This window comes from Nylanderia fulva, unplaced genomic scaffold, assembly GCF_048542155.1.
Source record: "Nylanderia fulva isolate GAGA-0341 unplaced genomic scaffold, ASM4854215v1 Scaffold18, whole genome shotgun sequence".
NCBI lineage: Eukaryota > Metazoa > Arthropoda > Insecta > Hymenoptera > Formicidae > Nylanderia > Nylanderia fulva.
The window spans coordinates 4,503,604-4,529,514 of NW_028190055.1; the positions used below are offsets into that span (position 1 = coordinate 4,503,604).

The window sequence follows — 25,911 nt, forward strand, 5'->3', positions numbered from 1 at the left end:
TATATAACGGAAGCGGAGAGATGCTTAATATTTTTGGTAGTTGGATCACCCCCTTTATGTGAGCATGATCATCTACTAATACCTCCGTAAGAAGAACTTTACCAAACTCATATGTGATTTCTGGCTCAATCTCATATAAAGTGTTTTTCATTTCATTATGATTTTGTAACAGTAAAATCTCTCTCAACGTCAATGCGATCCGACTCGTCGGGAGTTCCCACACTTAAATATTATTGTAAAAATCTTATTCTTATTAATTTTGTCACATCCATGTTACGTTCGAACTATCCATCATATTACTCAAGAATACTTGACGAAAAGGAACGAAGGCCCCACTTTCCGAACCGATTCAAGCCGACAACAGCCAGGCCAGGTGGGACAATCTACTGCCAAGATCGGAGCGGGTACTCTGTGATAGGCCTTCCGTCGGAATACACATTGTAAAAGGCTGCACGAGTCGTTCCCCCGAGAAGTCGGACCGCCATTGGTTATTAAGCGCTAAACTGAGGATTGTTGTCTTGAATTGTAGAAGACAAATGTATACACAAAGAGAGAGAGTCTATTCTATAAATCTGGCTTACGGTTATACGTGTGAGTAGCAATTATTTATACGGCTCTGCCCGGAGCAATTTTCCATTTCCATATAATTCTCGACCTTATTTTTCTTAATTTACAATTTTGGGTCCTCCCAAGTCCCATCCCTGAGAACCTATTAAATTTTCCGCGAAAATTCTTTTGTTTTATTAATTTAAATTTAAAAGTAATTTACTAATTTTATAAAAATTAGTTGGCGCCCATTGCTATATATTTAAATATTAATAAAGAGCCCTGACGGCCACGGACCCGGTCGCGTCAGGTGAGGGCTATTACTTAAATTTATTATATATCAAGTTACTATTATTATTAAGTCAAAAAGGCCCGTCTCAATTTAAGAGAATCTTTCTTAGATTATTTGCAGATAGTAAGAATGGAGTAACTTTACCTGTCAGTGCACCCCCATACGAATTTAAAAACTCAGATGGAGCAAAGTATAACCAATTTGAGACATAACTCTGAAGTGAAATCTCATTTTTTCTTAGACAATCAATAACATTTATAATTCTGTTTATAGTGTGACTGTAATCTCTGATAACAGCCACAATCTGTCCTAATTTTTCCATCTCAATGTTTTGTGAGGTTGTAAGTTTAGCAATCATTTGATCAACCATAATTGTTTTCTCATTCATCAAAGAGATCTTATTCTTAATCCCTTGGATTTCAACTGTGTTCCACATACTGAGACCTCCTGACAATACTGATACAATTGGAAAGAGAAATCGTTTTGACCTGGTTGGTTTTTGATTAGTTATCATAGTTATGTCTTTTATGTAATTCATAACATCACGATGTAGATTAATCAGTGTAGAAGTCCCTGGACAGTATTCCTTTTGTAAGAATTTGAGTGAAGGTAAGAAGTAAATAAAAGTATTGTAATAGAACCCGAATAACTCAAATATTGTCCTCCAGGTAAATTCCCACTTGGGGATAAAAATGTGCGTCATCAAGAATTTTCAAGCTGTTGTATTCTCTTACCATTCCCATACATGGGAATAGAATTATAGAAAATATTGCAATTCGATACATCTTGATTACTTTAATGATTATTAAAGCATTGACGAGACGAAAAAACAGGTGCTCGACAATAGAGGAAGAAGGCGCAAAATCATCAAGGGCAAAAGACAAAATTTTGCACTGCTCGATGATTCTAAAAGGGGAGAATAATAGTCGGATGATGATAATTATTGATCTAGCGCGACTTCTGAACAGAATTCAGATTCTCATGCAAGTAATGTATTAGAGAAGTCTTAGTGTGAAAGGTACTTACCTTGCGTTGGATGAACTTTTATAGCGTCAATTTGCAGCGCGTTTACCAGCCGTCACCCTCTTAGAAGACCTCGGTCGGAATGCGCTTAGCGAAATTAAAAGTACACAGATTCTAATGCTTTAAAGTTTTTTATTGTGACTCTTTTTACTTTACAAACTATGCGTAATCAAGAATTAATGAAGAAAGTCAACGTCGTCGACGGCGAACACATAACAAAGTTTCGTACAAAAATTTAGAATGACACAATGAGATGCAGTATCTAGTGTGTCGTAATATGCCATGTATAATTATGCCGCGCAAATGTTAGGACCGCAGAGCTTATATATACTCACCGAAATCGGGAAAAGTCCTTGTGCTTTGCGCCCTTTGGTGGGGGTTCCTTCATAAATTGTATCCCGAGATCATCGGTGCAAGTGATGTGTGTGAAAAAAAGGAAGAGAGCCAATGGAATGTTTTGGAGAGCAAGAGTTCCAAATAGAGGCAGAATTGTTGACATACATATGAGCTTCGGCGCGTAGGGTATCGAGGCGATGCGGTATGGAGGAAGGGTGCATAACGATTCGGCCATGATACAGATTCCAAGAAGCGTCGAACAATAGCGAGGGTTGCTCGACAAAGAACTGAGAATTATGTTGCCTTAAGATTAACGGATATAAATTCAATCAACATGATTATTTTAACGAGCGTATTTCAGAGAGTTTGCGCATAGATGTGCTTATTTCTTACAAACGTGGAATCGTACAATTCATATAATTTATTTTACGTTACTTAAAATTGAGGAATAAAATTATAAGGTAGAAAATTGTCGCTAATAATATAAGCGAGAGCTGAGAATTTCTAAATTATACGATTACAATTCCACGATGTAGCGGCGAGAGTTCGGTTTATATATTTCGATTACATGATACAATATATGCCCTTTCTCTTAGTTATATTTACGTAAACCTTACTGTAATTTAATTATTATAGATTAGATCTTAAAATCTTAAATTCTTGAGATGAGTAAAAATCGTCCCAATAAATATAAATAATGAATAATAATAATAATATTGAGAAATACAATTGCGTTTCTTAAATAATTATTCAGAAGGATTTGTAGCGCACAAAAATACGATTTCGAAAAATGACGGGATGTTACAGTGTATATATGTCAACCAAATAAATCATATTAAAAGCTCACTTTTACTTGCCATTTTCACAAATTTCACGTATACGTTAACGTGTATCTTTATTGTCATTTGAAAAAGATTAATTTGAAGCTTTGTTTTTATTTTGTTCTACTCTTTTTTCTCTGCGCTCCTCCCCCCCCCTTTTTTTTTTTTTTTTTTTTTTTTTTTTTTTTTTTTTTTTTTTTTTTTTTTTTTTTTTTTAATTCTTGGTCGCTTTTAAATATACTGCCCGTCTGTTCCGGATTAAAATAGGGGGTAATTAATGGACTGTTAAGAAAATAAAACAGAATAAATTAATTGCCAGAAAACCTCTAGTTATTAAGACCTTCGTACACAAGTACAAACATAGATAAGTTCAAAACAAGGAAACATGAATAACTCATAATCATACTGACAAATATCACATATTAATTCAATTAAACATCATATGTGGAGGTAATTAATATGTATATAATATAGCAGAATAAAAAGAAATCGCTAAATATAATGACTAAATAATATCACATCATAGAATAGAAAGAAAAGAACTTAATATAATTATTCAATCGATTGACTCCGCAACATTTCAAATGACTTCAATTTCAGAAAACGGATATAATAGATTATTGGTTCAGAATAAAACACATATATACATATACAGTAACGCTCAATGAATATTAATGAATAAGATATAGAAATCATAAATCATTAGTTAAATGTATCACATAGAATATCTTAATGACATACATTAACTCGTTAAAGTAATCAAACATAAATATATTAAATCTTTTATAACCATATAGGTTTAGTACAACAAATCATATATAAATATCTTGAGTATCGGATAATCTAGACTCAGTAAAATAAATCAAATATAGCATCATATCTTATGAACTCAGAAAAGTAACTCAAATATAACATCTTATCTTATAAACTCAAAAAAGTAACTCAAATATGACATCGTATCTTGTAAACTAAGAAAAGTAACTCAAATATGACATTGTATCTTGTAAACTAAGAAAAGGAACTCAAATATGACATCGTATCTTAAAACTCAGAACAGTCACTTAAATATAACATTGTATCTTGTAAACTCAGAAAAGTAACATTATTAAATACAGTTATAAGAATCCTGGCGAGGCCAGTCTTTGTAAAAATAGTTAGGCAACGTCAAACTATGCATACAGGGCAAAGCCCACTCTTGTGTGAATACTGGCGAAGCAAGTCTTTATCAGAATAGTTAGACAACGTCAAACTATGTACACAGGACGAAGCCCACTCTTGTGTGAATACTGGCGAAGCCAGTCTTTATCAGAATAGTTAGACAACGTCAAATTATGTACACAGGGCGAAGCCCACGCTTGTGTGAATACTGGCGAAGCCAGTCTTTATCAGAATAGTTAGACAACGTCAAATTATGTACACAGGGCGAAGCCCACGCTTGCGTGAATACTGGCGAAGCCAGTCTTCATCAGAATAGTTAGACAACGTCAAATTATGTACACAGGGCGAAGCCCACGCTTGTGTGAATACTGGCGAAGCCAGTCTTTATCAGAATAGTTAGACAACGTCAAACTATGTACACAGGGCGAAGCCCACACTTGTGTGAATACTGGCGAAGCAAGTCTTTATCCGAATAGTTAGACAACGTCATACTATGTACACAGGGCGAAGCCCACTCTTGTGTGAATACTGGCGAAGCCAGTCTTTATCCGAATAGTTAGACAACGTCAAACTATGTACACAGAGCGTAGTCCACTCTTGTGTGAATACTGGCGAAGCCAGTTTTATCAGATTCATTACCTTAAAGGACTCCCTCGAGATATCATTCCTCAAAACGGTAGTACTTTCCTTTCAGGTAGTATTTGGGCAATCCTTCGTCCACTCCCAAGGTATATTGTCCATCACAAGGTTCGTTGAATATACTCCGGGAAGTCCAAACTCGTTTTCGTCCGATATTCGTCACCCAGATCAAGAATTGATTCAATGCTTCGGACAGCGTCTTTCTTTCTGGAGAGAGTTGAGAACAATGGCCGACTCGTTTCGGCGGGACGACGGAAGAAAGCTCAGCGCCTCAAGCGTTCGTCCCCGGCACTAACGGCCTCTCGCAGCGCCTCCACGTCCGGCGCGTCACGCGTCACCCACGGACACGACAAGACGCACGAATCCGTACATCCGCGAGTTTTCCCAACACCGTCTAAAAGATATTTTTTGAATTTGGTGTAGAGATGTCAACACCTTTGCTCCATCCATATTTAATAATTTTGGATTATATTCTATTTATGGTGTTAGAGGTGTTACGTCCCGACTCAATAAGAAGGAAGAGTCGAAGGAGGAACGTAACTATACTGATGTCGAACGACACTAGACGGTGCGTCTGTTCGACCCGAGCGAACGTACGAAGGGCCCCGCAATAGGTCAGCGACCGCAAGGGTGACTCTTACTCTATTTAAAGGGCAGTTCGCTCGGTGGTCCCTTTTCAGCAAGAGAATTAAATCTCTTTTGCGTGGGATGGGACCCTGTGCGACTTCCAGGATGGAAAGGAATGAGTGTTTTTTTTTTTTTGTTTAAATAATTAAGTCCAGATTGATCCCAAAAATCTAGTTTAATATAATTATTTTTAATGAAATTAAAGAAGAAGGGGTATTTACATATCTAATACTTAAACTACACGAAAGCCTTATGTGTACGATGTGAGTGTGTGTGTATATCTCGCGGGTGTTACATAAGTGCGGAGGTCATCAATCGGGATTATAACGGACAGGGTGTGTGAGAATATATTTATTTTAATATTATATATGTATATATTTATTTTAATATTAGTACCCCGATTGGACATTACAATTTAGCAATAAGGCTAATTTTAAGAGTAGGCGTGTATAGGTATGTGTGAAAGGTCATTGGATTTCTTCGAGTTGGACAGTAGAGGGGGGATAAAGTTTTTTAAATAGGAGTTGGACGGGGACGAGCAGAGGATATTCCGACTCTGAAAGATACCAATATACGAATTCGTCGGGATGTGCAGTTGTTAAGAATTGCGCCAGAGCCTCTAGATCCACGAGATCGGGACCGATCGTAAATCCGTCTTCAGGTACTTCACGTACCCTGGGGATCTGATCAATTAACCAGGCTCGGAGTTGGTCTAAAGTTAACCTGGGCTCTTCCTCGGTGAGATCGATCGTTTCGATCTCTTCGGTAGGTTCCGAGTCTTCGGAGGATGACGGGGAAGAGACAGGGGATTCCTCGAAGATGATTGTCGAAGGAGCAGGGGATGGAGATCTAGGAAAATCAGGGAGCTCAGGGGAGGAAGGGGAAGGAATTTGGGGAAGTTCCGAGGATGTGGGGATGGGAGACGTGTGTGGTGTGTGGGTGTCGAACGAATTAATATTATTGTTAATAATAGTGGGGTCTTCTACACCCAGACTCGCTCTTTGTTTCAGCCGCCGATTCCTCGACGACCTGAACGCGGTCCGCGATATTCGGTTTTGAGGTCCGTCCACTACGAGGTCGGGTGGTTTAAATTGGATTAAAAGAAAGAAAGAAAGGGTTCTGTTACAAATCGCGGGAGCTATATATATATATAATTTTATATTCGGTTTGCTTTTTATTTTCTAATTTACTAGCGGGAGAAATCACGAAGTCGTCCGCTGTTGCGGAGAATCCGGAGTGATTTCCGGAATAGAAGGTAAAAATCACGAAGTTGTCCGCTGTTGCGGAGAATCCGGAGTGATTTCGGAAGAAGCGGATAGAAATCACGAAGTCGTCCGCTGTTGCGGAGAATCCGGAGTGATTTCGGAAGATCAGGATAGAAATCACGAAGTCGTCCGCTGTTGCGGAGAATCCGGAGTGATTTCTGGGAGAAAGGTAGGAGAAGGATCAAAGGGTGTGAGGTAAATAATTGGGTTATCGAATCCAACGGCGAACCCAAAGACTCTAGTTTCTATGATTTGATTAAACTCCCGGGAATTGTACGAAATATCGGTGTGAATGTGTTAGGTAGACTTACTACTTATCAAGAAGAACCTTGGTCAGCTGGAGGTGGCTCGGTGGTTGACGACGGCTGGGATTTCGTTTTGCGAAATTAATACTAACAGAATTAATAATTCTTTCGGTTGAACACTCAAATAAAACTAGTTGAAGTTTGCGAACGAGATGAGACTGACTGAATGAGAATGAATAAGAATCGAGAGAAAAAGCCTGAGTCGCTCGCACGGTGTTACTCGTATATAAACCTCCTTGCTCCTCCTTCTCCATTAGTTGTTAATATCCCCGACGAATAAGGAAATTTTCAATGACGCTTTGGAGGCGTCCTTTGATTTTGAAAATTAATATGATTGGTTCGGACTTGTTTAGAGTCCAGGGTTTCGACCAATGGAGAATTTGTTCTTATAGAGGGAGGTTGATATTTTATTGCTCCTCTAGTTATGACTCAAGCAGATATCGCGTCCGGTGATCTGTCAGGCGAGGATTGTTTAGGTTATCGGAAAGTTTTATTGATTCTCAAGGGCTCTATTGAAAGGAATAGGCACCAAAAATTGTTTTCCCTCGCCTGTCACATCGTGCCCTATCTGCGGGTCTGCGATATTTTGAATATCATTTTACACTCTCCGAAAGGAAAGAGATTCGTAGATTTCCCGATTTATTACGTTTACTTTGCTTTTCGGGTCGTTCTCTATCCGCCTTTGATGTTCAAGATATCGCTTTGCGTTCTTCGAAAGAAAAGAATCGTGAAGACCGCAGGACGTAACAGAGGTAAAGCTTCGCTTTTATTTTGTTTCACTTTATTTTGTTTCACTTTATTTTGTTTTTTTTTACTCAATTTCTTGGTCGCTTTCAAATATATCGTCCATGGTAAAAGTTTCTGATTCTTGTTAGGGCCGCACTTATTCCTTCTACATCTAATGATGAACATTTTTTCGTGTTCTGTGTTGGAACAAACAAAATATAAATAAAAAGTAAACGATATTTTCCAGAACTGACTTTCCGTGACGTCTTTGGCATCCTTTGCTTTTTTATAGACTTGGTAAAATTCATATTTTGTTTATGGTGTATTATGGACTCTGCTTTATGGAGCTGCGTTATAGAGTCAGCGTTGTGGAGTCTACCTGTTACATATTTAAACTTTGCTTCCTGAAAAGATACAAAAATTAAATTATATAGCATTACTGATAACATTACTCAATAATGTAACGGAGTAATGTATTCTGCTACAAGTTCGAGGTTACTTGTAAGCAGATGGCAAAATAATAATTAATTTAGGCATTTAATGCAAAAAAATGTAATGATATAATAGCCGATTTAACTTAATGTGTATTCGCATATCATCGTTGTATATTAATGTAGACAGAAAACATACACCATTGCATATCAAATTTTTGATCTGTCTACAGTAGTCTACATTAAGATGCAACGACGATATACAGATAGACATTAAGTTGATTTTGTCATTATATATCATTACATCTTTTTTGCATAAAATGCCTAAATAAATTCTTAATTTGCCATGTTCTTACAATTAACCTCAAACTTGCAGAATATTTTGTGTCACACATATTATATTATAAAAATATTTTACATAATGCATTATATATCTTTAAAAAAAGAATTTACATACAAGATAAAAGAGATTACCTTATTTAATCAAAGTTACGCTTTCGTTCTCCTCGCCCGTCGCCCATGCGGTCGCCCGTCGGCAGCAAAAATAATAGAGAATGTTCGGCTTGGAACCGCGGAATATACAAATACATTTAGAAAGCGTAATCCCGCATAACTCAAATTATATAACACTAGTTCTTTAATTATAATAAAATAATATATACAGTATTATTATTTTTATAATTTAATTTAATATGTCTATTAAAAATCTTTTAAAAATACATTAAAGACATCTTTTAAAAGAAATTATTTAGATATCTTTAATATGTATATTACATAATATGTTAAAGATATCATTTAAAATGTCTTTTCAGATATTTAAAGGTATCTTTTAGAAATTCTACAAAGAAATCTTGAATAAAGTATTTTTAGACATCTTTTAGATATCTCCTGGATATCTTTTAGAAATATCTTGAAGATTTCTTTAATGAGATATCTTTTAGATTTCTACAAGATTTCGATGTTTACTGGGTAATTCAATATCCAAGAACGTACAGGTGTATCTGCAATGAGAAGGCTCATAATACCACTGGAATTTATTTTTGACGAAATAAAATACCATTTCTAAGAACTTGAAGAACGTTATCAATGAACTGATGAAGAAAAAGATCACCAATGCTATATGGTTTTTTTGGTCTTTTGCCATTCAAGGCAAACCTTTGTTTTTGAGGTTAGACCTCTCTTCCATCGATAGATGGACAACTGATCCAATTGCCAGATAGACGGGCTCCTTATCAAACAAAATTAATCATTAAATAAATGAACCAGTCATATTCATGACAAATATATACATATAAAGAAGAGAAATTTTTCTTACCCGATGGCGCCGGTGGCGAGAATACAGCGCGGTCAAAAGAGTGTCATACCTCCATCCCCATTCGTAGGGAGTACCCAGACTAAATAGTTTCCTCAAATTGAAAACATCTCCATTCTGACTCTCCGACAATTCGTTCAAGGCCTTCCTCAATTTTTGCCGTTCGAAATGCAAAGTTACTAGATATTCAATGTTGTTCGCAATAAACCTCACTCCCTTTTTTCATATTAACGTGGTCTTTTGCAATCTTCACATCTGAAAGACTTCTCGCCTGAAACAAACAAATTTCGTCATCATTAGCTTATGCCTTGTTACAATAAATAAGTAAATTATATTTATTTGTACTTACCATTATCTGATGACTCGGCTGGAAGGAGAGGGTCTTGTATTTCGCTGTCTTCGAATTGAATTATTTGATATGTCCCCCCAATTTCGGTAAGCGATTCGATATTTGGTTCGATGTTTGGTTCGATGTTTGGTTCGATGTTTGGTTCGATGTTTGGTTCGATGTTTGGTTCGATGTTTGGTTCGATGTTCGATTCGATGTTCGATTCGATGTTTGGTTCCATGTTCGATTCGATGTTTGGTTCCATGTTCGATTCGATGTTTGGTTCCATGTTTGATTCGATGTCCGGTTCATCTTCTAAATTTTCATCTGAAGTTTCAAGATCCTGCTCCTTGTCCATTGCATCGCTTTTCCTTTTCTTAGATGCATGACATTTATGCACTGAAAAATGTTTATAAATATGCTATAAACACATCTCAATAAACAAGTTCTAAACATTGTTAAATTTTTAAACAAAATTGCTTACACTCTTTTAAAGAAGATATTAGTTTAGCCAAAATGCTTCTCGTTTTTTCTAGCAGCTTGTCCGCCTTTACTGGTGGAATTTGTTTTTCAACTGTTAAATAATAATAATATATTGCTGCAAAACGTAAGAATATTACTTATTAGTATCGTATATTAAGATAATTAAAAAATTTATTATGGTAAATTCTCGGAAGCAAAGAAATATATATTTGATAATCAAAGTTCAGTTTCTAATGTTTTAAATTATATTTAATGTTTAAAAGAATCAAAGTTATTTACGCAGATGAATATATGACTACTTTGTACAATGCTGGTGATGATAATAAAATTACGTATTACCTTTGATTGCTAATATTTTGTTGCCATCCAAAGCTTTTTCAGGTTTTGTAGAATTTCTGTTACGATTACTTCCTTTTCCGGTAACAGTGCTGTTCAGCAGCGTGTCCAAAGAAAAGAGAAATTGCAATTTGCCGAAGAAAAATTGCAGGCCTTTTACAATCGCAAGCGGCTGCAATGTATGAGGATTTTGATAGATATTCACCATATCCAAGATGAATCTGTAACAGATATAATCTGATTAAAACCTGGAAAACTGGAGAGTCTGGAAATTCGAGTAAATTAATTTTGCATATAAAGTTTAATGCGACTTTTTAAAGAACAGTGCAAGAAAAAGAAAAAATGATTGCAGAGAAGGAAGAATTGATGGCCAGAGAAAAAAATATGAAAGAAACTATTTGCAGCATTGAAGGCTGAAGTAAGAACATAATACCGATTGAATGTTGAACTGCAGAAATCTGCAATCATCAAAGGAAGAGATTCAAAATTCGTTAAATATTGAAATCACTCACGTTTTTATTATCAAGCGTTATATGGTATAGCCAACTGGATGTTCATCACTTTGGGATGCCACTACTTGTGGATTGCTTCCTATAATCATATTTTTAGCAAAATTTTCACTTATATTAAATATATAGATATATATTAAATATATATTAAATATATATATAAAGGTATACGAACTTCGCATTTCTTTTCCTTTGATAATATAGCAGATTCTTGCAGTTCCATATTTAACTGGTATAATGTTTTCACTTCAGCTTCTAAAGCTGTAATAGTTTCCTTCATATTTTTTTCTTTGACGATCTACTCTTCCTCCTTTTCTGCAATCATTTTTTCTTTTTCTAGGAGACTGTTCTTAAAGAACTCGCACTGGGCTTTATATGCATTAGCAGAATGTTTTAATTTTTCTATTTCAATATTTGAAAAAAGCGAGCTGCTGCTACGTTCCTATTTAACAATATTTAACAATATTTCGTAACTGCATAAATTATGTTTATATATGTAGTTTATTATATCATTTTCTACATACTTTTTATATCAAGTTTATATAAATTTATATTCAATTTACCTGGAATTCTGCTTCAGATTGTGTATTAATTGCACGCAGGATCTGACGTTCTTTCAATTGTTTTAACCTATGTTGCTTTTTTTCTTCCAAATCACTTTCTCTGTTTAAAGAAAAACATTAAAAATTTACTGCAAAATCATTGGCTGATATTCATAGTCCGTTCTTATATTTAATATCATCTCAGGTATGATTTTAAGATAATTCATTCGCGATAATACTATTCAAGTTAGTACTCAATCAAACATGAACGCTTCTATCAGAAAAAAGCGCTAGGGGAAAATGGATATGAATGGTAACGAGTGATAAAAAGAGGATTGTAAAGGTTCGGGAACGCTCCTATCAGAAAAAAGCGCCGCATATATGTAACATATTGTAACATATATAGCTAGTGGAATAGAGGAGGATTGTAAAGGTTTGGGTACGCTCCTTAAAAGTGCCTTTAATCCCTAAGGGGGCAAATAAAGCAATGAATGAAATAACATAATCGAAGCTCCGCTTCGGTTTAATTCTCATACGAGACCTTAATAATTAACACTATTATAAAGAGTATTACTGATGAGTGATTCATCACAATTATATTGACACATTTGCACATTTTAGAAAATCTTAATTTACGAATTTTTAGTTTGACACAATTAAATTTTCACATTTAGATTATTTTTATATAACATTAATATACATTGTTATACATATAACGTTTTTTATAAGTTGTTTGTTAAATTGAAAAATATGTATTCTAATATTTCTCATTATATCTCTCTCTTAAAAAAACAACGATATAAATATTATCATTTTGTGCATTATTAGTTTCTATATTTATATATATAATTTAAATTTTATAAAAATATCAGTTTATAAATGTGCTTAAATATTTTGCCTATAATATTGCTTAAGTCTAAAATACAATGTTTATAATATTTTATTGCATATGAGTGCATTAATATGTACGAGGGCGGTCCGATAAGTACTTAGCCTCACCGCCCGATGGTGCCAGTATCGCAAAAGAGATTTACTATCGTGTAGAGTGTAGTACATTCTCGTAGATGGCTACTGTCAAAATTTCAGCCGAATCGGACTCGTAATTTTGTTTTGACCGCGTGTGGAAGCGGGCGTGTCCGCGGATTTTAGAAAAATGAAAAAAGAGCAATCGGTCGGTGATTCGATTCTTGTTTTTGGAAGGGAAATCGCGCAGCGAAATCAAAGAGCGCTTGGATGCTGTGTACGGTGACTCTTCTCCTTCGATGGCGACCGTCAAAAATTGGTTTAACGAGTTTCAACGTGGTCGCACGTCGGTTTTTGATGAGCCACGCCCAGGTGCCCCGAAAATGGCTACCACGGAGGATAACGTGACAAAAATCCACGATCTCGTATTGGCAGACCGCCGATTGAAGGTGCGCGAGATAGCTGAAACAGTAGGCATCTCAAAAGACCGCATGGGTCATATTCTGCATAAAATTTTGGGCATGAGAAAGCTGTCGACGCGATGGGTGCCGCGTTTGCTCACTCCGGACAACAAGCGCAACCGTGAGACCACTTCAGAGCAATGTTTGACGTTGTTTAAGCGCAATCCGAAGGAGTTTCTGCGTCGTTTCGTGACCGTCGACAAAACATGGATTCACTGGTACACATCAGAGACCAAGGAACAGTCGAAACAGTGGACTTCATCCGGCGAACGTGCTCCGAAAAAGGCGAAGACTGTCCTATCGGCCGGAAAGGTGATGGCCACCATTTTCTGGGATTCACAAGGTGTGATCTACATCGACTACCTGGAGAAGGGCAAAATGATCACAGGGTTTTACTATGCAAAATTATTGGGCCAAAATTATTGGTCCTATCGGCCGGAAAGGTGATGGCCACCATTTTCTGGGATTCACAAGGTGTGATCTACATTGACTACCTGGAGAAGGGCAAAATGATCACAGGGTTTTACTATGCAAAATTATTGGGCCGATTCGACGCCGAATTGCAGAAAAACCGGCCCCATTTGGCGAAGAAGAAAGTGCTCTTCCACCATGACAACGCACCGGCTCACACCTCCGCCGTCACCACGGCCAAATTGGTCGAATTGCATTACGAACTGCTGCCCCATCCACCGTATTCTTCAGATTTGGCCCCGTGCGACTTTTTTTTGTTTCTAAACTTGAAAAAGTCACTCGCCGGGCAGAAATTTGAGTCGAATAAAGAGGTCATCGCCGCCACGGAGGCCTACTTTGCAGACCTCGAGAAAACTTATTTTTCAGATGGGTTAAAGAAGTTGGAGCATCGCTGAGTCAAGTGTATCGAGCTAAAAGGAGATTATGTTGAGAAATAAATCGCCACTTTTCCAAAATTTTCGTTTTTCTTTTGTAGGCTAAGTACTTATCGGACCGCCCTCGTAATTGTGTTTATTTTTAAATACATACCTGCAAGATTTACAAAAAAAACTTATAAACTTTATTAGAAGTTCTGTAATTTTATATTATTTTTTTCTGAAATGTAAGGATATGCTAATAAGCATATTTGAGAAAGATAAAAAAATTATATATATATATATATTATAACCGTATCGCGCGGAATTCGCAGCGAATATCCATTCGTCGCGGAAGGAGAAAAGTCTCCTGCGGAATATCGGTTACCTTCGGCGCGATCTCTCCGTTCGATCACAAAAAAAAATTTGCAACAAACAAAAAAAAAAATAATAAAGAGAAAATTAAAATCTCAATTTAGTTGGGCGCCAGGTGCGGCAGCCGCACCGTCTCTCAATTAATAAATTCGCGGGACGCTAAGTCTTAATTTCCTCGGACCTCTTGTCCTAGCCCTTTCGCGGGCGTCAATCACGGGAGAGAGAGAGATCGCGACGGCAACTTTCCCGCTCGGCTAGCCTCTGTGCGGGTAAGGGTTCGGGTGCGTGGCGGCAAGAAATCACCCTAGGAATTAAAGTTAGTAAAACATATATTTAACTTTGGTTCACAAGACACATGAGTATATAATATAAAGAAATAAGCGGCGTGCACAGACGCACGATTGAGAGTTCGGTGGGGCACTACGCCCGGTGGTTCGCCGTGCCGAGTTATGAATAATCTTTAACAAATTCGCGGCAACAAAGTAGGGTCCCCAATAACGAAAAGACGATTAATTAAATCGGCGACGCGCCACCGGGTATATGGCTCCACGCCGCGGGCGCGTGATCCGCGCGGTATGCGCGACAACAAAGGGGCCGGCGTAAGGGCGCACCGCGTGCGCCGTACATAAATTCCACACACAAAATCAAACGTAATCACGCCTTTTCGTTTAAGCCTTTACAACCTCAATACTTTACAATATTAATACTTTACATTATCAATACTTTAATGAGCCTGAAAGCGTTTATGAGCTCTTTGACTTTCGCTTCGAACAATAATCGGCAACGCGTAAATCGCGGTAATTTTCGCGCGACAATGTTACGCGCGAAGACTGTCCACGCGGGAGAGAGAATACGCGAAAACGCAAGAGAGTGGATGGGTCATAGTTTCTCCCAATGGAGTTTCGTTACGTTAATACCGGGACTCGACGATAAAACGAATCTCTCGTAATTCTATAACTGGCCGGCAACTAAGTCCGGCATACTCTCTTAACGATAAGTAATTCGGGACCCATCCACTCGGCTACCTTAATTCGGCGACAGCAGGATGACCACGTCGTCTCACCAGTCCTATAACGATCCTTATCGTCCTCTCCTCTTTCGCTCTCCCTAAGTGCGCTTCCGTCTCGGGACCTCCGCTCTCTTCGGGCGCTCGCTAGACAGTGCCGAACCGGGGGCCCTCAGGAGACACGTCGGTGACCCAATTATGTAGATAGGCCACTCGCGGCGCTATCAGGTCGGCCGCGCGCGCGGCCTCGGTGATCCTTGCGGCCGCGCGCGTAATTATCCTTACCCGCGGAGTCCTGATCCGCGGGTTGCCCTTCGTAGGCGGTCGTCGCGGCAGCGCACGGCAGGGCCGCTCCTGGCTCTCCTTCGGGATTCCGGAAGTCCCGGGGGCGGCAGCTCTCCTGCCGGCGCTCCGTATGCGGGGACTCGGGTGCTTGTTGCACCCGAGTGGCCATCCCCTGTTCGCCCCTGGAAGGTACAAATTTTCAGGCAGTGGCACCTACTCCGTTGTCGGATATTTGGTGAAGAAATTTTTAACTTTGGGGCTTACCGGACATGTCCCTGACGAAGGGGGTCCCCGTCGTCCTGCTTCCTATGCCTTCCCTCTTCTCCTCCAGGTTTTCTCTATCGGCTGAGACTCGTCGCACATCCTGTCTGCCGCCGAAATAATCCTAACTCTCAACAAAAAAAATATATGGAAACGCGTAGCAGCGGGTTCGCGTCCGATCCCGCGCTTTTCGCACGCACGCTCTCTCTCTCTCTCACTGTCTCGGGAGAGCAGAGGTCCCGTGCCCTCCCCCGATCGGGCCATTCAGCCCTTGTGACGGACAATTTCAATTTGTCACGTCACAACTCCCCCTTTCCAGAGGAGGACCGGGGGGAAGGTTCCGACCAGGAACCGACGCCGTCATCCATTCGCCTACTACTTACGTACTGGGTACCTTGAAATGATACCAGGGCGATGACTCGACAGCGGTTGACTTCTCTCTCTCCGCATCGACGGCTTTACTCTATTAATAGCGATTCTTGGTGGAGCGAACGGTCTCGCTCCAATGTTCACGTGGCACATGCAAAATTCGCAGAAGGGACGGAAAAGAAAGGTCACTCAGCGTAGTACGATTAGGTGGGCCGGAGGCCTCTCTCCTTGTTTATTAACTATATCTACACAAAAGAAAAACCTCAGCGGCCACCAATCGACAACAACAAAAAAAAACTAGTAAGGGCTAGAAGGAAAAGATCCTTTTCCTACTAGGGTTCCGACAACTATCTAGAAGCGAGGAAGGTGATAGGGTTTGAGGTCTTTTGCATGTATCTTTGAAACGATTCTACCCTCTACATCGGTGAGCTCATAAACGACAGGCGATAATATTTTGCTAACTCGAAACGGTCCATGAAACTTTGGCACTAACTTGGCGGCAAAATTTTTCGACGCGGCTGACAGTACGTGCTGTCTTTTGAGTACCATATCGTCGATTTTGTACGCGACATCGCGGTGTCTCAGATTGTAATACTGTGACTGTTTTTGATAGGCTTGTTCGAGATTCTCGGAAACCCAGTCGCGCAAAGGCACAATAGCCTTCATACGATCTGACCACTCAGCTGGGTCTCTACGTTGTATGTCGACAACTTCATTATATCTTGCGCGTATAGTTTTCGGAGGCCATAATTCCCGTCCAAGGTTCAAAAACGCGGGCGAGGTACCAATCGAGGAGTGATGAGCGGTATTGTACGCAAAACGAAACTTTCCCAAGTGCTCATCCCACTCTCGGTGATCCTGCTCGATAAACGCGACTATCATCGTCTTCACGATACGATTCACGCGTTCCGTCGGATTCGCTTGGGGATGATACGGGGGAGTGTTAGTAATTGTGATTCCGTAATCCTTTGCGAAAGATACTAGGGTATGGTTGACGAATTCTGTCCCGTTGTCGGTCAACAGAAACTTCGGCGTACCCCATCGTGACACGACTTCGTCTAACGCCTCGACGATTTTCTTACCGTTAGCTGCCCTTAGCGCGAAACACTCGATCCATTTTGTAAATAAATCCTGGATAACGAGGGCGTATGTGAAACCGGACTTACTTCGAGGGAACGGTCCCATTACGTCGGCAGCTACTACGGTCCAGGGAGCGTCGACAACGCGGTGGCCCATTAAACCCGCAGGACTGGCCTGTTCTACCTTAGTTCGTTGACAAACCTCGCACCGTTTCACATAGTCCGTGATATCTCTAAACATGTTCGGCCAGTAATAACGAACGGCTAATCGGTGGTAGGTTTTCTCAACCCCGAGGTGCCCGGATCGCGGTTCGTCGTGTGCCTCTCTCAACGCGTCTCTCCGCAACTCTCTAGGCAACACGAGTTTCCACCTATCCAGATCCTCGACGATCTCCGACACGACCGGCTTCGGTCGACAGAAATATAGTTGTCCGTCCACTATTCTCCAATCGGTAAACGGACGCGCTTTCGTGGCGACTTCCGTAAGACGCTTCTTATACCAGGCATCGTTCGTGTTCGCGTTTTCTTCGACATCTACAGCGGCGACAATGGGAATCTCGGTGTCACCCTCGAACATTCGCGACAACGCATCAGGCACGTGATGTAGCGCGCCTTTCCTGTGTATGATCTCGTAATTAGGGATGGGCGATATTCAAAATAAAATCGATTTTAATAACATCGATTTTTGAAAAAAGAATCGATTTTAAAAATCGATTTTCTATTTGAAAAAATCGACAAATCGATTAATCGAATAAAAAATTATTGATAATTAGGGTTATTATTTTTTTATTGAATTTTATAATATCTTGTTATTTTTTGTTTTTTATTAATACATTCCAGTTGTGCCTTGTGCCCAAAGTTCTTCTACCTAAAAATTTATATATATATATATACATATAATTCATTTAACTCATTTGTTTTAAATAAATGAATAAAAGGTCACAAGAATAGCAAAACACTCAATTGCATTAAGTTACAACACATTATATACTTAACAGTTATTTTACATTGGAATAAACTTTCGAATAAAAAACTGAAAATTAAATGACAGAAATAGGAAATGTTAGATAGAAAATAGGAACTGTCACCGTTTACTTTAAAAAAATATCATGCCTTATCTAGTAAAAAAACAAAACAGTCACAAAAGAGGAATACAGTAATACAGTTGCAGGAGTATAACAGTTTTGTTGTCACTCTAAACCCCAATCCTTTCGTGCAAGCGAACCGAGAAACAACAGTTTGTTTAAGTGCTCACCGGATAGTCTGTTTCGATTGTCGGTTTTGATGTCGCCAGCTTGAGAAAACAGCCGTTCGGATGGCACCGACGTGCCAATAATACTGACGTATTTTATTGCCAATTTGTACAATGACGGAAATGCGAGTTTCATTGATGACCAATACTTGAGAGGATTTTCATAGCGCGGGATGACTGGTTGGCTGAAATATTGTCTTATTTCAAAACTAACGTCTTCGCTGTGAGCACCGTAGTCAGCTTTAGTCGCAACCAAGTGGTCATGAAAACTCCAGAGATCGTTTTTTGCTGTCGTTTCAATGGGTACTTTTTCATACATTTTTTGTACAGTATCCCTTTTAATGTAATCATTAATTCGCGATATTGCAGAAGAAGCAGCCAGAGCGCTTTCAAAGTGGAGTTTTTTGAATCTCGGATCCAGTATATTTGAAATGGCTAGTATTTTATGCAACTCAAAATCTTTAAATCGTCTATTAATCGTTGCTTCAAGTTTTTCTTTAAACTCGTGTCCATATTTTGTTGAAGGCTTATATTCTCGAACAGCCACTTTCAGGCAGCGAACTAACGGGATAATAACGCTACATGTTGGATAGGAGTCTCCACTGACTTCAGTGATGACACGTTCGACTGGTTTCATGAGGGATATAACATCTTTCAACATTTGCATTTCTTCTCGTTTTAACATATCTGGTGCAGTCGGACACTTCGACATAACCGGATAAACATATTCCTCGAGAGTAAGAAATCTTTCTAGCATGTAGAGCGTCGAGTTCCAACGTGTAGGAACATCTTGAATAAATTTTAACGTGGTTCCTTCCGTTTTTCCGTCTCGTATTTGCAGCTTCTTTAATTCATCGCAAGCCACGACGCTTCTTCTTGTAATTGTTACGATAGCCCTCACTTTTGCAATCGTTTCCCGCACAGTGGGCATAGCGACTAGTACGTCTGGTACGAGATGAGATAGAGTATGCGCAAAGCAGGCCAAATGTTTGTCCTGTCCCACGAAGTCGCGTACAGCTTTTTTGATGTTGGCCGCACTATCCGTAACGACTGCCGTAATTCTCGATTGCTCCAAATTGAAGTCCTTTATAACTGAAGTTAAACACTCTCCGAGGTACTGTGATGTGTGGTTTTCACTCATCGGAAAAACTCCAACGCATCCACTCTTCATTTCGATTTGTGGAGTTACATAGTAGATAGTGACGCCTAGATAACTTTGGTTGCCGACATCTGTCCAATTGTCACATGTTATGCAATAAGAATCAAGTTTTTTGAGAGTGGCTATAAAGCGCTCTTTCAATACATCATATCGGACGTCTATCAATCTTGTCATGGTTTTTCTGCTCGGCACAGTGTAGAGAGGTGCTACTGTTTTCATGAGTAATTTAAAGCCTTCGTTGTGCACTGTAGATAATGGCATTTTATCGACCGCGATCATATACAAAATGGCATTTGTAATTTTGTCAGACGTCTTGCCTCCTTCTGTTAAAATAAAATCACAAGTCCTTTGTCAAATAATCAAAAATTAAATAAAGATTTTTTTATGGCATACATACCTAAAAATGATTTCGTACGCTCAAATGCTTCGTCGATTCTAATCAACTTTCCCTGTAATCAAAAGTATTTGTTGTTTTATTAAATTTATGAATCAGTCATTTTTCTATTTACTATAATTGTTTATTTACTTGTTATTATACTTTTTTATTTTTTACTTGTTATTTATATACTTTTTATTACTTTATATACTTGTCATTTATATATTTATATTTATTTTGTTTTACTTGTTATTTACATATTTTTTTTACCTGTGATTTGAATTTTCCTCGTTTCGACTGTGGAGGATCATCAGTAGAATCGTCACTAGATCCAGAAGTCACATGAACTTTTCGCTTCAGTCTATTAGCTTGGGGGCAAAACAATGCATGGCTTGCACTAAGGTGCTGAAACAAGTTTGTTGTGTTCCCGCCATGTTTATACACCTTATTGCAAATGTTACAACGGGCTGTAACATTAGTTTCTTTTTCAAAATATTGCCACGCTGCACTTGGTTGTTTTGACCTATTAAATATTAAATAATAGTTAAGATTAAGACAATCTTTCAGAATGACCCCTAAAAAAGGTAAAAATTTGCAAAGAATACTAAAAACAACTTACTCAGATTTAATCTTTGTTACGCCTAAACTTTTTGGTGGAGCTTCAGTTGGCGTGATAATCTTTGTTACGCCTGAACCTTTTGATGAGGCTTCAGTTGGCGTGATCTCCTCTTGGAGCTCTTGGGCTATCACTAGTACTACTTGAGAATCTCGAGAATCATCTTCTGTATTCTCGATCAATGTACTATAAAAAAGCAGATATTAAATTAAATAAATTGAACAAGGCCATAAATCGTCAACAATTTTTACACTCACCAATCCAGATCATCAATAGATTGAAACAGTGTTTGTGTATCGATTTCTTCGTCGTCATTACTGATTTCGATTTCACTTCCATACAGATTGTGAAATGCTTCTTCGAATGCCTTATCGTTATCTAAAATTAAAAGAATACATATAGGGTATATGATAAGAATAAAATAATAATCTAATACACATTGATCCCCTCCCGGAGATATGTCTTTCCTTAAATAAATACGAAATATGTATACAATTAAAGAAATTATCATCACGTTATCATCATCGGAAATCAAACAAAATTATAGATTATAGATGTTGGAGGTTATGTGATATACTTAATCGAAAAAATATAAATTTAATAGTTAGTACTTACCGTTTATGACATCCATCGCTGACTCGCATTAAATACGAAAAAAGTTCAGCAATTTTCAATTTTTGAGACAAAATCGAAATATATCTCCCGTCACACACGACACATGACGCATTTTTTTGTTTCCTTCGTGCAGCAAGATTAAGATGTTAAGAAATGTTATGTTATGTTGGAATGTTGGTGTTGGGAAAAAAGATAAAGTTGGCAGTATTGAAAATTACCAGTGCTGCGTTTTGTTTCTCCCAATTAATTTTCAATACTACCAACTTTATCTTTTTTCCCAACACCAACAAAATCAATTTTCGAACGCACTCATGTAGGAAAGATAGGTATAATTATTTCGATATTGCCTCATAAAAATCGAAAATCGATTAATCGACCGACAAAAAAATCGATAAAATATAATCGATTATTTGGATTAAAAAATCGACATCTCCGATTAATCGAAGAACATCGCCCATCCCTACTCGTAATCGTACTCCAAAAGCTCTAACGCCCATCTCGCGAGTCGACCTGTTGCGTTCTTTAAGTTGTGAAGCCATCGCAGACTGCTATGATCGGTAATCACCGTGAATTTATAGCCCTCTAAGTACGGTCTAAACTTCTTTATAGCCCAGATAACGGCTAAGCATTCCTGCTCCGTCACGGTGTATCTCTTTTCCGGATCGGCTAAGGCTCTACTCGCGAAAGCGATTACGTGTTCTTCCTCGTTAATAGTTTGCGTAAGCACGGCACCTATTCCGACCGAGCTAGCGTCCGTCTGAAGGACGAACGGAATGCTGAAATCGGGTCGCGACAACGTGGGCGCGGCAACGAGATACGATCGAATTTCCTCAAACGCGTGGACCTGTTCGTTGGTCCATTTCCACGGCTGATCTTTCTTTAACAGGCGCGTTAGCGGTTCGCTCCGCGTCGCGAATTGAGGAATAAACCTCCGATACCAGGACGACATACCCAGAAATCGTCGGAGTTGTTTTAAATTCGTAGGGGCCGGGTACTCGAGAATCGGCTGTGCCTTCTCCGGATCTACTGATAATCCCTCCTTGCTCACAATGAAACCGAGATATTTAACTTGTGCGCGGCAAAATTCGCACTTCTCGGGATTGATCGTTAATCCGGCATCGAGGATCTTTTGCAACACTCGATCCAGCCATTCTAAATGCTCTTTGAAAGTTGGCGTCACGATCACAATATCATCTAAATACGCAAAAGCATGCGGTTCCATCTCCGGTCCTATCAGTCGATCAAGTAACCGTTGAAATGTCGCGGGCGCTCCCGTCAAGCCGTACGGCATCCGCGTAAACTGATACAGGCCTTTCCCCGGAACGCTAAAGGCGGTAATTTCGCGGCTTTCATTCGCGAGGGGCACTTGAAAGTAAGCTTGGCTCAGGTCGATCGTCGAGATGTAACGCGCCGAACGCAGTTTGTCCAGTATGCCGTTCATATTCGGCAGCGGGTAGGCGTCCTTTTTCGACACGTCGTTTACCTTCCGGAAATCCAAACAAAAGCGATACTTTCCGTTGGGCTTTTTGATCATCACGATCGGATTTGACCATTCGCTATGCGAGGGTTCGATTATCCCGTCGCGCAGCATTTTATCTACCTCGGCGTGAATTGCTTCCTGTACCTTCGGAGATACGAGGTAGCAGCGCTGCCGGATCGGCTTATTTTGTCCGACATCTATCGTATGCTCGGTAAGCGAAGTGACACCGGGATTCTCAACAGGGTCCGGCAACCGCTCTTTAAGAAATCTACCTAATCTTTCGGTTTCCGACGGGGTCAGTTCCGAGAGTCCACAGTACGTTTGCGCAGATCCCTTATTATTTAGAAAGGGGTACCTGCACGTTGATTCGTCGGCGAAATACCATTCCGCGGCAGCAAAGTCTACTATTACCTTAAACGCGCGCAAAAAATCGACTCCTAATATACACGGGACGGCTAGGCTCGGCAACAAACACGTGGAGACGTCGCGGCTTCGACCTGCTACTTGAAGCGTAATCTCTGCTTCTTCGCGTACCTCCGCTAGCTGTCCGTTCGCGGTTCGAATCTGCGTACGATGATCGCGGTTAATCGGCGATCTCAACCGGCGAATAATTTTTATGCCCGCGGCTCCGAGGATGGTTCTATTTGACCCCGAGTCGATCAGAGCGCGTAAGGTTTCGCCCCCCAGCGAGATCTCGCAGTACGGGAGCTGCGACAGCGTTCGAGCGTCGTCGCCGAGTGAGCTGGACGACAAGCTAGAGGCCTCGCTCGTGGCTTCCGCGCGGGCCTTTTCTAAGTATTCCGGGATCACCGGGGCCCGCCCTAGTGATTCCCGCTTTCGTTTCCTGCACATGCCGGGCACGTTCGGACGGTAACGTTTGTTTTCCCGCAACGATAGCAATATACGCGGCGCGGCTCAGCGCATTCGCGTGCGATATGGCCGGCCTTGTCGCAGTTCCAGCATTTGCCGGATGATTTCGCAGAATTCGCGTGACTCGAGGACGCGACGTTACTCGTGGAGGCGGCAGCCTCACTATTCTGTCGTGCGGAATTAGATTGCGCCTTCGTCGCGCGAGCGGCCTCTTTTCGCGCGCGTCTCTCGGCACGCTTCTTTCCTGGGAGGTTATCCGTCAATCCGATAGCCGCGACCGCGGGAGTTTTCTTAGAACTCTTCGGCGGTGCCCGATACGCGAGATCCGGGAATATCATCTGTTCCGGCGGCGGAGGCGCACGATATCGACTAGCGGCTTCATACCCCTGCTCCACTCGCGTAGCCTGACTCTCCAGTGAAGCAAAATCGTAAAAGTCGCGGCGCTGAACTACGATTTGCAACCGCGGCAACATATTCCGGTGAGCCTGGTTAAGCTGTTCTTCCAGACTCCACGGCGGACTCAGTCTCTCAAACATCGCGCGAATACAAGTAAGAAAATCGGCAATCGACTCGTATTCCCCCTGCGTGCGTCTCTGTATGTCTTCGCGTAACGCGAACTGAAAGTCCGGACTACCGAACCGCGCACGCCACGACGTTTCAAATTCCTTCCAAGTCCGCCACCGTCCGCGCTCGTTCCGATACCAATATAAAGCCGTGCCGTTCAAGAAGAAAGGGATACACTTGAATACGTCGGCATCGGTGGCCGTGAATAGGGCGCGACCCTCCTCGATACGCAATAGGAAGGCTTCCGCGTCGCAACCTCGAGCGCCGGAGAATTTAAGGTTCCACCGACGCATCATCTGATATACGTCGGTCGCGGAATCGGTACGACGCGCGGGCGCACGAATTTCCGGTTCGCGTCTCGGCAGCTGTAGTAACGGAGGCTGCAAGAGATGCTCCGCGAAATCCATTCCCGGGGTCCGAACTCGATCGTCCTTGATGATCGTTCCGGTACTCGATTCGCCCGATGCGCGATCATCCCCGCTATCCTCGCCTTCCGTTTCCGGAGTCGGCGGCGGCCTCCACCCTAATTGCTCGCAGCGAACGGCTTTGGTCAGCCGCGCACGCAAGACGGGTAATATTCCTTCCGTTTTCAATCCGCGGCATTCTAATTCTTCGCGCAATTGTTCTAACGATAATTCGTGGAGTCGCGCGACTCGTTGTTCGGCGTCGGAATCCATTTCAAGGATCGTTGTTCGTTTGGCCGTGGACGCGCTAATTGCCGGTCTTCGCGAATCAATCTACCGAGGCGTCGTATTATCGGACCGAAGACCGATCAGAGAACATACCCAACAAAAAATTATTTTCCGCCAAGCAAGGGACGAAAAAAAAAACTGTTCCGAGAACGGACACTCCAGCTAATACCCTGAAATAAATATTTGCTTCACGGCTGTGAACTTCAGAACGTAAACATTCGGCGGCAATAATAAACGGATTAGTCGTCGAGAAGCGATGAGCACGGCGGAGGACAATAGGGCCACGTCAATATAACGCGCGGTGTCACGACCTATCGAGAAAATAACAAGTATACACAACAGCGTCACGCTATGATATGCTAACGCGAGCGAATTCTCGAACAGCCTATGAGTCGCGATCGGATTCTTTCTCTTAATTAGGTTTAATTCCCTAGCCCCAATCAGTGCTGTAATTTCATGGATCGTTTCCGCACAATACAACGTGTCAATCGTAAACACTATATAATAGCAATTATCGCTGAAAGAAACGGATTATCGCACATTATAAGAAACACATTTTATGATAATAAAGCATTTATAAATAATGAGCACATCTTATATATGTTCGGCAGCAGACACCTCTCTCTTTATTTCATATGCTTCTATTTAATTTTATATAAATGGTAGATATTTATTCGATCCGTACTTGATTACTTGATAAAAGATTATTATGATCTCAAAAGTTTATATTAATGGAAACTTCTTTGCTGTTACAAGGGGAGCAGCAACAGGATAGAAAAAAAATTTAACCATAAGGGACGACAACTGATTGAACTCTCTCTTGGAAATACGAGAAAAGAGAGAGGGAAAAAAAGTATATATATAATTTTAAAGTTATCAGTAATAATTTTTCATCATACGCTAATAAATTTTGTAAATAAGTTATAAAATTTTCTATTGAGAGAGTGTGCGCCGGATTACAATTTCAAACATACAAGAAAAATTT

General features: G+C 40.2%; 2 protein-coding genes and 1 long non-coding RNA gene across 5 annotated transcripts in view; 1 reads left to right on the forward strand and 2 right to left on the reverse strand.

Moving 5' to 3' along the window:
* Positions 1-25,911, forward strand: part of LOC114935658 (uncharacterized) — a 106,812-nt gene that overhangs the window by 25,175 nt on the left and 55,726 nt on the right. The window lies entirely within an intron of this gene.
* Positions 5,635-12,370, reverse strand: LOC114935659 (uncharacterized). 2 transcript variants are annotated; one of them, XM_085481534.1, is made up of 8 exons: positions 11,313-11,408; positions 11,141-11,219; positions 10,632-10,849; positions 10,294-10,407; positions 9,831-10,208; positions 9,485-9,752; positions 8,644-9,397; positions 5,635-8,142 (listed from the first exon to the last, which is right to left on the reverse strand). In XM_085481534.1, exons 3-6 carry the CDS (start codon positions 10,834-10,836, stop codon positions 9,709-9,711), a joined length of 741 nt encoding a protein of 246 aa, XP_085337660.1. In that variant the 5' UTR covers positions 10,837-10,849; positions 11,141-11,219; positions 11,313-11,408; the 3' UTR covers positions 5,635-8,142; positions 8,644-9,397; positions 9,485-9,708. The 2 variants fall into 2 exon arrangements, with proteins under 2 accessions (XP_085337660.1, XP_085337661.1); XM_085481535.1 differs by lacking the exons at positions 11,141-11,219; positions 11,313-11,408 and adding an exon at positions 11,701-12,370.
* On the reverse strand, positions 18,072-21,471 carry LOC114935655 (E3 SUMO-protein ligase ZBED1-like). Of its 2 annotated transcripts, XM_029308543.2 has the most exons (7): positions 21,321-21,470; positions 20,963-21,083; positions 20,709-20,891; positions 20,360-20,612; positions 20,111-20,162; positions 18,558-20,036; positions 18,072-18,170 (listed from the first exon to the last, which is right to left on the reverse strand). In XM_029308543.2, exons 1-7 carry the CDS (start codon positions 21,334-21,336, stop codon positions 18,112-18,114), a joined length of 2,163 nt encoding a protein of 720 aa, XP_029164376.1. In that variant the 5' UTR covers positions 21,337-21,470; the 3' UTR covers positions 18,072-18,111. The 2 variants fall into 2 exon arrangements, with proteins under 2 accessions (XP_029164376.1, XP_029164375.1); XM_029308542.2 differs by having other exon boundaries at positions 18,072-20,036; positions 21,321-21,471.

Coding starts and splice junctions, on each gene's coding strand:
- LOC114935659 (XM_085481535.1), bottom strand. CDS start 10,836: ATGGTGAATATCTATCAAAATCCTCATACATTGCAGCCGCTTGCGATT. Junction 10,408..10,631: donor CAAAATATTAGCAATCAAAG/GTAATACGTAAT, acceptor TACGTTTTGCAG/CAATATATTATTATTATTTA. Junction 10,209..10,293: donor AATATCTTCTTTAAAAGAGT/GTAAGCAATTTT, acceptor AACATTTTTCAG/TGCATAAATGTCATGCATCT.
- LOC114935655 (XM_029308542.2), bottom strand. Junction 20,163..20,359: donor GAGGAAAATTCAAATCACAG/GTAAAAAAAATA, acceptor TTTTGATTACAG/GGAAAGTTGATTAGAATCGA. Junction 20,037..20,110: donor GCGTACGAAATCATTTTTAG/GTATGTATGCCA, acceptor TTATTTTAACAG/AAGGAGGCAAGACGTCTGAC.